This window comes from Hypanus sabinus, chromosome 13, assembly GCF_030144855.1.
Source record: "Hypanus sabinus isolate sHypSab1 chromosome 13, sHypSab1.hap1, whole genome shotgun sequence".
In the NCBI taxonomy this organism is placed as follows: domain Eukaryota; kingdom Metazoa; phylum Chordata; class Chondrichthyes; order Myliobatiformes; family Dasyatidae; genus Hypanus; species Hypanus sabinus.
In genome coordinates this window covers 12,739,607-12,753,446 of record NC_082718.1, presented here as the reverse complement: position 1 = coordinate 12,753,446, position 13,840 = coordinate 12,739,607, and the positions used below count along the sequence as shown (strand labels likewise).

The following is a 13,840-nucleotide window of genomic DNA, read 5'->3' as shown; positions in this document are numbered from 1 at the left end:
ACTTTTAACCTTTCCTTTCAACCTAACAGGAACATAAGGATTCTGTACTGTCAAAATTTCACCTTTAAATGACCTTCATTTCTCTATTACATCCTTCCCATAAAACAAATTGTCCAAACCACTCCTTTTAAGTCCTTTCACATCTCCTCAAAGTTCGCCTTTCTCCAATCAAAAATCTCAACCCTGGGTCCAGTCCTATCCTTCTCCATAATTATATTGAAACTAATGGTATTGTGATCACTGGACACAAAGTTCTCCCCAACACATACCTCCATCACCTGTCCTATCTCATTCCCTAACAGGAGATCCAACACTGCCCCTTCGCTAGTCGGTACCTCTATGTATTGCTGCAAAAAACTAACCTGCACACATTTGACAAACTCCAAACCATCCAGCCCTTTTACAGAATGGGCCTCCCAGACTACGTGTGGAAAATTAAAATCTCCCACAATCACAACCTTGTGCTTACTACAAATATCTGCTATCTCCTTACAAATTTGCTCCTCCAATTCTCGCTCCCCATTAGGTGGTCTATAATACACCCCTATAAGTGTTACTACACCTTTCCCATTCCTCACTTCCACCCAAATAGCCTCTGTAGATGAGCCCTCTAATCTATCCTGCCAAAGCACCGCTGTAATATTTTCTCGGACAAGCAATGCCACACCTCCTGCTCTTGCCCCTCCGATTCTATCACACCTGAAGCAATGAAATCCCGGAATATTTAGTCAAGGGGTACAGCCACTGGGGTACTCTCTAGTACCTGACTCTTCCCCTTCCCCCTCCTAACCATGACCCACCTGTCTGCCTCCCGTGGTCCTGGTGTGACCACCTGCCTGTAACTCCTCTCTATCACCCCCTCACTCTCCCTGACCAGACAAAGGTCATCGAGCTGCAGTTCCAGTTCCCTAACATCTGGGAGGCTAGGAGACTCCAGGATCTCCCACATCCGACACCGAGAACAAAAAGCTGCCCTCACACTCATACTTCCCCTTTCCTCAAATAACAGGAAAATCTGAAAACTAAACTTACCTTCTCTCTCCCGTTTCCGCCTACGCCCATTGAGCCAAAGCCCTTAAGCCTTCACTCTGCTGCCCCCTGTATAAGGCTGTTTTCCTTTTAAATCTTCCCTGCTTCACTGCCCAACGTCACACGGCTGCGCAGTCCTGCATCTCTTAACTCCGATGAGAATAAGAAAAATTCAAGATGGCTCCCGCCGCACTCCTGTTTTGATCCTCCGACTTCCTTCTCCAAAAGAAATTCAGAAAGTTCCAATTCAATTTCTGAATTGATTCACCTTCTTTCTTTGAGAGATCAGAATTTGTGTTTATGTTCTGTGACTATTTTTTCCCTCATTGACAAAATTATCATTACCCCTCACAGTGATTGTCACTCTCAGATGCAGTTTCTTTCATTCCAAGGATTCTGTTTCTTCCATGAGATTTCCCCCACCCTGACGGTCCATCATTTAAAGTCTCATTCACTGCCCTGTTTGTAGAGGCCGCTCATATTCCGGTCTCACTTTGACTCAGGTCCAGCTCCTCCCTGTACCATTAAGTGACAGGTTACTCAGCGTTCCCACAGAAATAATCACTGATTTATATCCCACAGGAAGGGAATTTCACATGGATTGATGAATTGCCATACAGTTACAAAAACTTTGGTCCGGGTGAACCTAATCATAAAGAAAACAAAGAACACTGTGTCAACATTCATCATTTCCGTAAGTATCACAGTAAATGATATGTAATTTTGTTTAACATCGCAGTATAGAACAGGAGGTTATCTCAACAGTCCTTCTGTTAGACAGAGGGAGTGGACCAACTCCTTGAATCCTGTGCTCGGCAGACATGGACTGAGTGCCCGGTGGTTAGTGGTTAGTGGAGGATAGAGGGTTCAGTGGAGTGTTACTGAGCAGGAGGAGTGTACTGAAGTTAGAGGAAGGTACACTATGACTCTGCACATAAACAAGAAACTGAACACAGACATAACAGTAAAACAAATGCCATGAATTGTTAAAGTATACAAACTAAAGCAGCCTCGTGGCAAGGCTAAGTCAGGGAACCACAGGCCAGTTACCCTGACATCTGAAATGGGAAAGTAAGTGGAGGGAATTCTGAGTGGCAGAAACTACCAGCATTTCAATAGACAGAGTCTAATTTGAAGAAATCAGCATGGCTTTCTGTATCAGAAGTCATCTTTGATGAATTCTGAAAAGTTTTTTGAAAACAAAAACAGTAGGGTAGATCAGGTTATGGCAATGGATGATTTCAGTACAGAATTTAGCAAGGCCTTTGACAAGTTTCCACATGGCAGACTGATCTGAACGCTCAGGTCCCATGGAATAAAGGGAGGATAAGTTCAGGGGATTCAAAATTGGATCAAGCTTTGGAAGAAGAGGGTGATGACTAAAGGTTGTTTTTTGGAATGTCAGCCTGTCCAAGTGGTTCTCTGCAATGATTGGTGTTGGTTCCCATATTATTCATTATTTATACAAATGAACAAGGTTTCATTAGTAAATTTACAGATAATATTAAATTAGTTGTTGTCGATAATGAAGAAGGTTAGCAGAGATTATAATGGAATCTTGATTAGTTCCTGAAGTTGGGCTAAGGAGTGACAAATCTATTTCGGAACAGATTAGTGTATGCTGATGCATCTGGGAAAGTCAATCCAGTAGAGGATATCTACCGTGAATGGTAGAACACCAGTGATTGTGAGGGATCAGCGGGACCTCAGAATGTGCATGATTCATTGAAAGTGGGGGACAGATGGTGAAAAAGACATTGGCTTTCATCATTCAGGGTACAGAGTTTTGCAGATGATACGCTGTTTTGCTGTAGAGGCCACACTTGGAGTATTGTGTACAGTCCTGCTTGCCCTGTTATGGGAAAGATGAAAATAAGCTGGATCAAATGCAAAAAAAGATATATGAGGATGTTGCCAGGAGTAGAGAGTCTGAGTTATAGTGAGGAGTTGGTCAGACTGTCTTTATTTCCTGGAATGTAGGAGAATGAGCAACACTAGAGAAGTGTAAAAAATTTATGAGAGGCATCAATAATGGTAACAGTCCTTTCTCCAGGGTAGGAAAGTCCAGAACTAGGTGGACATAAGTCTTTGAATGGGAAGAGATTGAAAGGGTCCTGAGGGGCAACATTTCCATGCAGATGTGAGTAAAAGGAAAGAGGCACCTGAGATAATGTTTGAGGGAGATATAACAGTATCATTGAAGAATTATTTAGAAAGGCACTTGGAAGGATGGAATAGAGGCCAGGAACAGGAAATTGGGCTGAGCACAGTGGGCAGCATGAACTAGATGGCAGAAAGGCCTGCATCTGTTCTGTATTCCTCTCTGAGTGCATGACTATCAAGATGAGGGAAAATTCACAGATACTGACTCAAACAGATGAAACATTTGCACTAAAGGGGAAATAGAAAATGCTGGAAGCTCTCAGCAGACAGAACAGCATCTATGGAGAAGGAACAGAGGTAACATTTCTTTCAAATACCTTCTTGTTTCTCTCTCTTTACATATGCTACCTGAGCTAATGAGTATCTCCAGCATTTCTCTTAGATTTCCAGAAATTGAAACATTTTTCTTGTGGACTAACAGGTAAATGTTAAATTTCTTCTTTCTGCTTTCAGGTAACACGTCTTGGAATGATGAATCCTGTGAAGAGCCTTTTGGGTTTGTTTGTTCTTACAAACTGTGTTGAATTTAGAAGACTCCAGAACTCCATTTATAATTTTCAGCTCTGGATTCAGTGCCTTGGTTTCTCTGTAGCCGCTCTCACTGTCTGTGGTGTCTATACTCACTGAGTTTCTGAGCCAATAATAAAGAGAACTGCATCCTGAGCTGTGTGTTTGTTGCTGTGTGAGTCCAGTTTCCAGCAGCCTTCCTGTCCCACTGTTACTTCCTCCCCACCTCTATATGCAATGTTACACTGAGGAGAATTCGGCACAAACTTTGTAAAATTAGCTCATGCACTTCACCCAGACTTGGTGTGTTGGGTCCAGGTCGCTGCACATGGCAGTGAAATAGACTGTTGAGACAAACAGAGGGGAATTATTAGCAGAGCTGCAGGGAATGAGGATTTACAATACTATGAATGGGCTGCAGAAGATGAACTGGGCCCAGAAATTCCTCTACACAATTGTAAGAAGACTTCTGCTATCTGTTTGAAGGTCAACCAGGACCTGAGCAAATTTGGAAAAAATCCTGGATTTCTGACTCCTACTGGGACACTCCTAAGTGATCTCAAGCGGTGACCAACTCTCCAGTCAATGTGATGAAGGAAGCTGATGCTCTGGGAGTTGAAAATGTTGCTGACTTTAGATTAAAAGTGAAAGGAATAGTGGGAATAACTCAAGATTATACCATTCTGAGTCACTTGGGTGTATTCACTCTTCTCAGTCCTGTTTCCTATTCAGTTACTGGGTTGGTGTTCAGCCCTCCAAGGCAATCAGTAAACGACATGATGCTCTGGTCTACATAATTACTCCTGGCACATTTCTACCTTTTTGTGTGTTTTACTCTGGATTTCCAGCATCTGCAGAATCCCTTGTATTTATACAAACATCTGCTCCTTTCAGGTGCTCTCACTGAAGCAGTACACAGCCACTGGCAGTGTGTGTGATGCTCACCTCCTCAGAGTGGGAGCTGAAACAATTCAGTGCAGCACCCAGTGCACCAACTCTCGTTCTATACCGTGGTGGGGAGTGTGCAGGACGGGGGTCTACTTTTGGATTGTTCTTGGTGCTGGTACAGGCAGAAAGGGCTGACTGACCCCTGCATTAACTGTTTCTGTGGTTTGATCAGCACGTTCAGGAAAGGCCCAGTGTGGGGACGTAATCACACACTGTACTTTATGTTCAACGCATGAGATCTGCAACTCCTGGTGTAGCCCTCACTGCACCACAAGTACACATTCCAGCTGAATCTCTCCTGGCATTTCTGGACAAAGATCCTGTCAGAGGCCTGCAGGGCTTCAACGAAGCGGTCCAGCCTCAGGACCCCCCATAGGCAAACAGTGACATACCATCAACCCTGCAGACCAGGTCTGATATCTGTGGTTCTTGACAGGTGCTGGTTGCTGTTCAATCCACTGAGTGTGGTAATCTTCAGATACTACCGTTCAGCTGTTGTCATTCAACACAATGACCTGTCAGTCACTCTTGCCTTATTTCCCCACTGTAATATTTCCTGTAGTCAGGCCTGCACAGGCAGATACTGTACCTCCCAGTCTACACCTTGCTAACAGGAGCCACTTGCCACTCATTTCCAATTCATCAACTGCAGCCTATTCACACCCTGCTCACATCCATGGTTTTGTGTTTACCCATCAAACCAGCCAGCCTCAACCAGTTGTTCTGAGCCTCCAGCTACCTTGTTGCCTTGTGGTGTAAAGTATCTGTTCTCTCTTATTATTGTGTGGCCCCTTGTGGCTTGTTACTGTGCAGCTTATTAGTGAAATATTGTTTAATGCTGAATCGTCCATGCTGCTCTGCTTTTGGGTCAAGCCTCCTTTCCAGTTCCTGACAGGATAGTTGAGCTGATGATCGATCCAGCAGGGTGTGCTTGTCTGAAGGAAGTCAGCCGCCGACATGAACACATGGCCCTGGACCACTGACCATCTGCTTGCGACTCTCTACCAACTCTGCCCCTCAATACAGCCATCCCGTGCCAATCAACCTCCTCCTTTGGAGCCTCGGATTATGTTGCTGAAACATTTTGATAGCTCCCCAACCTGATGCTGCTGCTTCCCATCCCAGTGTGTCTTACACTTCGAGCTCCAGTCACGTCTGGACTCTACAGACTGAGCCAGGATTACCTTCAGCATTTCTCACCAGACTGAGCATGCTATTACTTGGGTCACTGCTATCTGGGGCAAAAAAATACACCTTTTGCAATAAATATAATTTACCACTGAAATGTAGCATGTTTTCAACCATCCAGGAAGTGTAAGGGGCTGGGGGCGGGAGGGAACCAGCAGATCTCTTCGCGTGCACCATCTCTCCCCTCTGGAGACCTAAACCATGAATGACTGCATCACCAAAGTTCTACTTCATGACTTCATTCCACCATCTCAGACTCCAGCTGGTGCAGGATTATTCTTTCTCTGAAAGGAAGATAGGGGTTTACATCCCTGCATCAATTAGCGTGAACTCAACAAAATCACCATTAGAAATAGCTACTCTCTCCCCTTGATGGACAGCACAATTGAAAACATTTTGAGGAGCCCAGATCTTCACTAAACTGGATCTATGGAGTGTATACAACCTAATCCACATATGCCAGTAGGATGAGTGGAAGACGGTATTCTTGAGCTTCTTCAGTTTCTACCCCCAACTTATCAGGAACTACAGTCTTATCACTGCTTCTCTCACCTAGCTCACAGATAACTGGTCTCCTGCTGCGGACCATGCTTTCGAGGAGCTCAAGAGACACTTCACCGCTGCCCCCATTCTCCAACATCCAAACCCATCCAGACCTTTAGTGGTAGATGTGGACACATTTGACACAGGCACTGGGGCCATCCACTCCCAGTGAAGACCAGACAGGAAGACACACTGTCGTGCTTTCTTCTTGCACAAGTTCAAGTCTACACATTATTATTATGGAGTAGGAGACTGGGAGCTACTCACCATTAAAAGAGCCTCATAGGAATGGAAGTATTGTCTGATGGGAAACACTGAGCTCTTCCTTACCTGGAATGATCAAAGCCTCATAACGACACAGCAGACCCACAATTCAACTCACGTTAAGTTCATTGCACCCTCTTCTTCGAGTCATTCAACTCCAACATTTCCTACTGACCCAGCTTCAAGAACACAAAGGTGGGGATTGTCTGAAATGGAGATTGACCCTCATCACATCATTTCATCCTTGTAGATCTTCACCCCAATCATCTAGAATCCAATGGCTGACCATTACCGCAAATGCACATCAGTTCATCACTGCCTGTCTTCAATATGCCCTGTCCAATTCCTCCAAACAATGGCCCTCTGGACTCCTGCACTTTGTGGCACTATGAGACCCCCATGCCTATAGTCCCATGTCACCATGGATTTCATTATGGGTTTGCCATCTACCACTGTGGCCATGGTGATCATGACAGCAGTGGACCAATTCTCCAAGGTGGCCCAACTCATTGCCCTCTCCAAACGTTCATCAGCTACTGAGACGGCAATGCTGGTTCTCCAACATGTAGTTCACCTTCACAGTTTCCCTCAGGACATTTTGTGGGACTGGAACTACAACTTGTCTCTCATTTCCGGTGAGCCTTCTGCTCCCTCCTCCACACCTCAGAGAGCTTGTCCTCTTCTATCAGTGGATCAGAAAGAGCCAGTCAAGTGGAGAAGATCCTGCAATGTTCCACCACCTCTAACCGTTCCACATGGAAGAAGTATCTGTTCCTGGCTGAACTGTCCTTCAATCTACACACCTCCTCTGACACAGGTATTGTGTGTCATCCTTTGAACTGCCTTAGGGCTGTCAATCCCCATTGTTGGCCACAGTGGAGGTTATGTCCACCAGGGCTCAGATTTGCTTCTGCTGGAATGCTTAGAAGAGGCAAGAAAAGCCATCCTCTGTACAACAGTGCCTACTGCCACCAGTCTAACCTCCGTCACTGCCCAGCTAGACCATTCTGGCCTTGGAACCATGCCTGGCATCCAGCCTTGTTCTGCCCCTGCTCACTGACTCTTATAAAATCATCAATCACATCAACTGAGTCACTTACCATCTTCAGCTGCCACCATCCCTCAGGATCAACCCTACATTCCAATTGTCCTGCCTTGATTCTGTTGCCCATGGACCATAAAACCCACCTTAACCTGTACCTCTGGAACCAAGGATGGTGGTAAGTGGTCCAGTGTACGGGATTCGCCAGTTGAGGGATTTGTGTCATCGTGGATAGGATGTAGAGTGACTGATAATGGTACAGCCTGAGAAGAGGTTTTGGTTGCCTATCCAGTTTCATTTTGGACCCATTGCTCATTGAGGAGTTAAACCAGACCCATCCTGATCACCCTGGGCTGTCAGGTGCTGGACATGGTGCGTGTGGGATCCTGACATGCCTGCACACGGGGCACCTCATAGCATCCACCCAGCTAACAGGGGACACCTGCCACTCACTTCCAGCTCATCACCTATTTAAACCTAGCTCTTATCCATGCTCCTTTGTTCACCCATCAAACCAGCCAAACTCAACCTAGCCTTAGTTACCTTATTGTATTAAGCATCTGCTCTCTTTTGTTCTGTAGCCCTTGGTGGCTTATTATTTTGCAACTTATTTGTAAAATATCATTTTCTGCTAAATTTTCTCTACTTCTCTGCTTTTGGGTTAAGCCTCCTGTACAGTTCCTGACACCTCAATGATGATCTGAATTATTGCCAATGAGAAGACACCAGTTGTTACTGACTGGTCATGCAAAGTCAATGGCCCAGCGACAAAAGTTTGAACCCATCACAGCAGCTGAGAAGTAAATTGTCTGGAATGATGAGCTCCTGTCAACCATCAAACATTCCAACTGATTGAAATGATCATCAAGGTAGGGAGTCAGTGAGGGGTTCACTGAGCTCTTTCCCCTCAATCATTTTGGATACCGTTGAGGAGACAACCTACAGATGAAAACCACAGCAATCAGGTTTCTGGCGATGAAGGGAAAGAAGAGAAGATGAGAGCAGTGACAAGAAGCACCAGATCCTTTTTCAGGTATTGAATACTTAGGGGAACAGGCTGGAGAAGCTGTGGATGACAATAAGTTTCCTGGATAGTGTTTTGTCACCCAGGTGCCAGGATCAGAGATGTCTTGGACTGAGCCCACAGCATTCTGAAAGGGAAGGGTGAGTGGCCAGAGGTCATGGTCCACATTTGCAGCAATGACATAGGCAAGAAGGATGATGAAACCCTGCAAAATGAGTTCAGGGGGTGAGGTGCAAAGACAGATCTGGATTTGGTGTGGTGATCTCAGGATTGCTACCCATGCCATACACATGAGGGCAGAAGTAGGAAGGTAATATAGTTTAACACATGCCAAAGGAAATAGTGCAGGAGGGAGGGCTTTAAATTTTTGGATTGTTAGGCTCTCTTCCAAGACATGAAATTTATACTAACGAGACTGCTTGCACTCAGTTTGAGGGGAGTCAATACCCTTGTCTGTGCTGCTCCATGTGGTTTAAAGTGGGTTGGAAACCAGTGGGAAAGACCAGCAAGAGAAAGGGCTGTGGGGAAAGTAGATGTTAAGCCTATATTCAAAGACAGAAACTGAAAGGTTGAGCGTGGTGGGACCAATGTTCTGAGTTGAGTCTATTTCAATAAAAGGGGCATTGTTGGTAAAACAGATAAACTTAAAGCTTGGATAAGCACATGAAGTTATGATGGAACAGCCATTCGTGAGACGTGGTTGTCGAAGGGGCAGTGTGGAGGCTCAATCTTCCGGGATCATTTGTTTTAGAGATGATAGAGCAGGAGGGATTAAAAGGGAGTGGTGGCATTACTCATCAGGAACAATATTATGATAGTGCTGAGAAAGGATCATTCTCTGTGAACTTTAGAGACTGTTGTTCATGAAAATTTCATGAGATCAGGAAGTTCAGAAAAGCACAAACCACTTTTTCTGGCACCAGCGATCATTCTAAGCTCAAAATATCTACGATCGCGTTTCTTCCCAATCCTGATGTTTGATCTGAACAGCATGTCTGCCCTGAGTTGCTGCCACATGATTAGCCGATTAGATATTTGTGTAAGCAAGATGGAGAGACAAAGTTACAGGTAACCACTTGAATTCTGACATAGTGACAGGCCCATTTCCAGTTAAAGGGCGGGAATGGTTTCAAATATTCACGGACACAGATAGTCAGGACAGATAGGGGAGGATAGAAACAATTCTAAAGGCAATATTCCAGTGCTGGAGATAAACACAGACAATGTTTAGAAATAAAACAAAAACTAGGATCTCACGACTGAGACAGAAGTCCACTGACAGAGAAAAGGATGTTGAGGAGTAAATTTTGCAGAGAGATTGCCAAGATTCAAGCACCACAGAAGAGAGATAATGAATCAATCAGTTTATACAACTACATACTGGAATAATAAAATCATAAGCAGGAACAAGGAAATTCTGAAGTTTCAGAAGAGTTTGATCAGTGTACTTTCGGTCCAATGAGGAAAACAGCATCACTGGACATGATTCTGGGAAAAGAGACATGTCAACTAGAGCAAGTGTCATCAGGATAATCATCTTGGTTACAGTGATCGTAACATCATGAGGGAAGAGATAAGGGTTTGTTAGAGGAGGTCAGAAAGGAAATGTACTGATGGCTGCAGATTTCAGAATGACTTCTCTACATATTCTTTATCAAAAGACATAGAGCACTAACATACAAATACAAATACAGATACTTTATTGTCACCAAACAATTGATACTAGAGCGTACAATCATTGCAGTGATATTTGTTTCTGCACTTCGTGCTCCCTGAAGTACAAATTTAAGTAAATATCATGAAAATTTAAATTATAAATCATAATTAGAAAATAGAAAAGGGGATGTACGGTAGTGCAGGTCAGGTCCAGATATTTGGAAGGTACATCCCAGATCTGGGTCAGGATCTGTTCAGCAGTCTTATCAAAGTTGGAAAGAAGCTGTTCCCAAATCTGGCCGTATGAATCTTCAAGCTCCTGAACCTTCACCCAGAGGGAAGTGAGACAAAAAGTGTGTTGGCTGGGTGGGACTTATCCTTGATTATCCCGGCAGTACTGCTCCGACAGCGTGTGGTATAAAGTGAGTCCAAGGATGGAAGATTGGTTTGTGTGATCTGCTGGGCTAGGTTCACTACAGCACCGACACAAATCCTTCACCATGTCTAATCATCGCTGATCTATTTTTCTGCCAAATTCGATCTACCCACACCAGTATCATTACCCTCCATACCTCCATATACCTATCCAAACTCTTTGTAATTGAACCCACATCTACCACTTCTGCTGGTAACTCATTTCACCCTCACATCACATGATGAGTGAAAAAGTTCCCTTACATATTCCCCTTAATTCCTCTTTCACACTAAACCTATGAACAGTTCAAGTTTCATACCATCTTGTCAAGGGAAAAAGCCCACCTTCTATTTATCCTCTCTGTTCTGCTCAGGAATTTGTAAACCTTTATCAAATCTCCCCTCATTCTCTTGCACTCCAGAGAGTGCAGTCCTACCTATTGAACCTTTCCCTATAACTCAGCCCCTCAAGTCCCCACAGCATCCTTGTCAATTTTCTCTGCAGTCTTTCAAGCTTATTGATATGTAGGAAGGTGACCAGAATTGCACACAATACTCCAAATTTTGCCTCGTATGCAACAGCAAGATAACCTCCCAACTCCTATGGTCAATGCCCTGATTTATGAAAGCCAATGTGCTAAAAGCTCTCTCTACAACCCTTTCTACTTATAACACCATGTTCAAGGAAATATAGATCTGTATTCCTGGGTCAATTTTCTCTACTGCACATCTCAATGACCTATCATTGTGTAAGTCCTAACTTGGTTTGTCCTCCCAAAGTACAACACCCCACTAGTGACAGGTTTCCACTCAAAGACACAACCTTCTACAACCACTCTCTCTGGCTTCTCCTGCTAAGCCAATGCAGATCCAAATTACTACTTAATCCTGAATGCCAAACGACTCCAGCTTCTAGACCATCCTCCCATATAGGATTTTGTCAATGTCCTTGCTGAAGGCCATGTGGAAAATTCCACTGCCTTTCCTTAATCAACCTTGCATGTAATAGAACCATAGAACATTACAGCACAGAAAGGCCTTTTGGCCCTTCTTGGCTGTGCCGAACCATTTTTCTGCCTAGTCCCACTGACCTGTAATTCCTCAAAAAATTTCTATAAGATTGGTTATACACAGCTTCTGACTCACAAAGCCATGTTGTCTATCCTAATCGGGCCCTGTATATACAACTACTTATATATCCTGTTATTTAGAAAACCTTCTGATAATTAACCCACGTCTGACTTCAAGCTTACAGGCCTGTAACTTCTCAGTTTATTCTTAGATCCCTCTTGAATAAAGGAACAACATACACTATCCTCCAATTCTCCAGTACCTCATCCATGCCTCAGGATATTTTAATTATCTCAAAGGTTCATTTTATTATTATAGTATGCAACTCTGAAATTCTTCATTTCACTAGATAGCTTTGACAAGAAAGAAAAAATAGAAAAGAATGGCTGCATGAACCCCCTAAAAATGAACAAAAACAGAACAGGCACATCGAACTCAAGATCCACCACCCACCCCCACTGGCACAAAATAGCAAGAAAAACTAATCAGGCACATTGACCCTCAAATCTCTCTTCCCTCATCCTGCGAGCAGATGTATATTTCAGGACGCTCTTTATCAATTACAGCTCAGGACTCAATACCATCATCACTTCAAAACTAACTAATAAACTCCAAGATCTTGCCTTCAATAGCTTCTCATGCAATTGGGATTTGGTTTTCCTCACTTGTAGACCCCAGTCAGTTTAGATTTTCAATAACATCTCATCCACGAACTCTATCAGCACAGGTGTGCCACAGGGCTCTGTGCTTACACCCCTGCTCTACTCACTTTACACCAATGACTATATGGCTAAGCATGACCCCAATGTCATATTTAAATTTACTGATGACACCACTCTTGTGGGCTGAATCAAGGGTGGTAATGAATCAGCATACTGGAGGAGATTGAAAATTTGGTGGAGTGATGTCATAACAACAACCTCTCACTCAATGGCAGCAAGAATAAGGAACTGATTGTAGGCTCCAGAAGAGGGAAACCAGAGGTCCATGAGCCAGTCCTAATCGGAGGATCATATGTGGAGAGGGTTAGCAACTTTAAATTCCAAGGTGTTACTACTTCCAAGGATGTGTCTGGGAACCAACACATAGGTGTAATTGTGAAGAAATCATAGCAGCACCTCTACTTCCTGAAGAATCTGCGAAGATTTGACATGACAACTAAAACTTCAAAAACATCTGTAGTTTTGCAGTGGAGAGTGTATTGACAGGTTGCATCATGGCCTAGTATGAAAACACCAATGCTTTTCTATGGAAAATTCTACAAAAGGTGGTAGAATCTGCCCAGTACATTATGGGTACAGTCCTCCCAATCATTGAGCACAGCTACATGAAATGCTGTCGCAGAAAATCAGTATCCATCATCGGAGATCCCCACCACCCAGGTTATGATCTCTTCTCACTGCTGCCATCAAGGAGAAGGTACAAGAGCCTCAGGACTTGTACCACCAGGTTCAAGATCAATTTCAACCCCTCAGCCATTAGGGTCTTGAATAAAAGGAGAAAACGACACTTACTTGTCCCATCATAGAAATGTTCCTCCAACAATTGATTTCACTTTAAGGACTCTTTCTCTCATTATCTCATGTTCTCATTATTTATTGCTACTTATATTTGTATTTGCATAGTTTTTTGTCTTCTCCATTTTGGTTGACCCTTCGTTGATCCTGTTATATTTACTATTCTATGCATTTGCTGAGTATGCCTTCAGCAAAATGAATTGCAGGGTTGTACATGGTGACATATATGAACTTTGATAATAAATTTGCTTTGAACATCATTATTCTATAAGCTTATCCAAGCTTTAAGTTTATTTGTCTTACCTACAAAACTCCATTTATTGAAATAGATGCAACTCAGAACATTAGTCCCACCATGCTGTCTTTCAGTTTCTTGTCTTTGCATGTAGGTTTAACATTTACTTTCTCCTCAGCCGCTCCACTTGCTGACCATCCACTCTGGTTCCCATCTCCCTGACAACTCCAGTTTAAGCC

The 13,840-nt window shown here is 43.6% G+C and overlaps 1 protein-coding gene across 2 annotated transcripts in view; it reads left to right on the top strand.

Annotated features, from left to right (window-relative positions):
- The window catches only part of LOC132403449 (C-type lectin mannose-binding isoform-like), a 122,569-nt gene extending 118,714 nt beyond the window's left edge, over window positions 1-3,855 (top strand). For both annotated transcript variants that reach the window (XM_059986852.1, XM_059986851.1), the window contains 2 exons: window positions 1,612-1,723; window positions 3,646-3,855. In XM_059986852.1, the coding sequence (XP_059842835.1) occupies window positions 1,612-1,723; window positions 3,646-3,716 (183 nt within the window). In that variant the 3' untranslated portion in view covers window positions 3,717-3,855. The remainder of the gene's footprint in view (window positions 1-1,611; window positions 1,724-3,645) is intronic.
- Window positions 3,856-13,840: the final 9,985 nt, after the last annotated feature.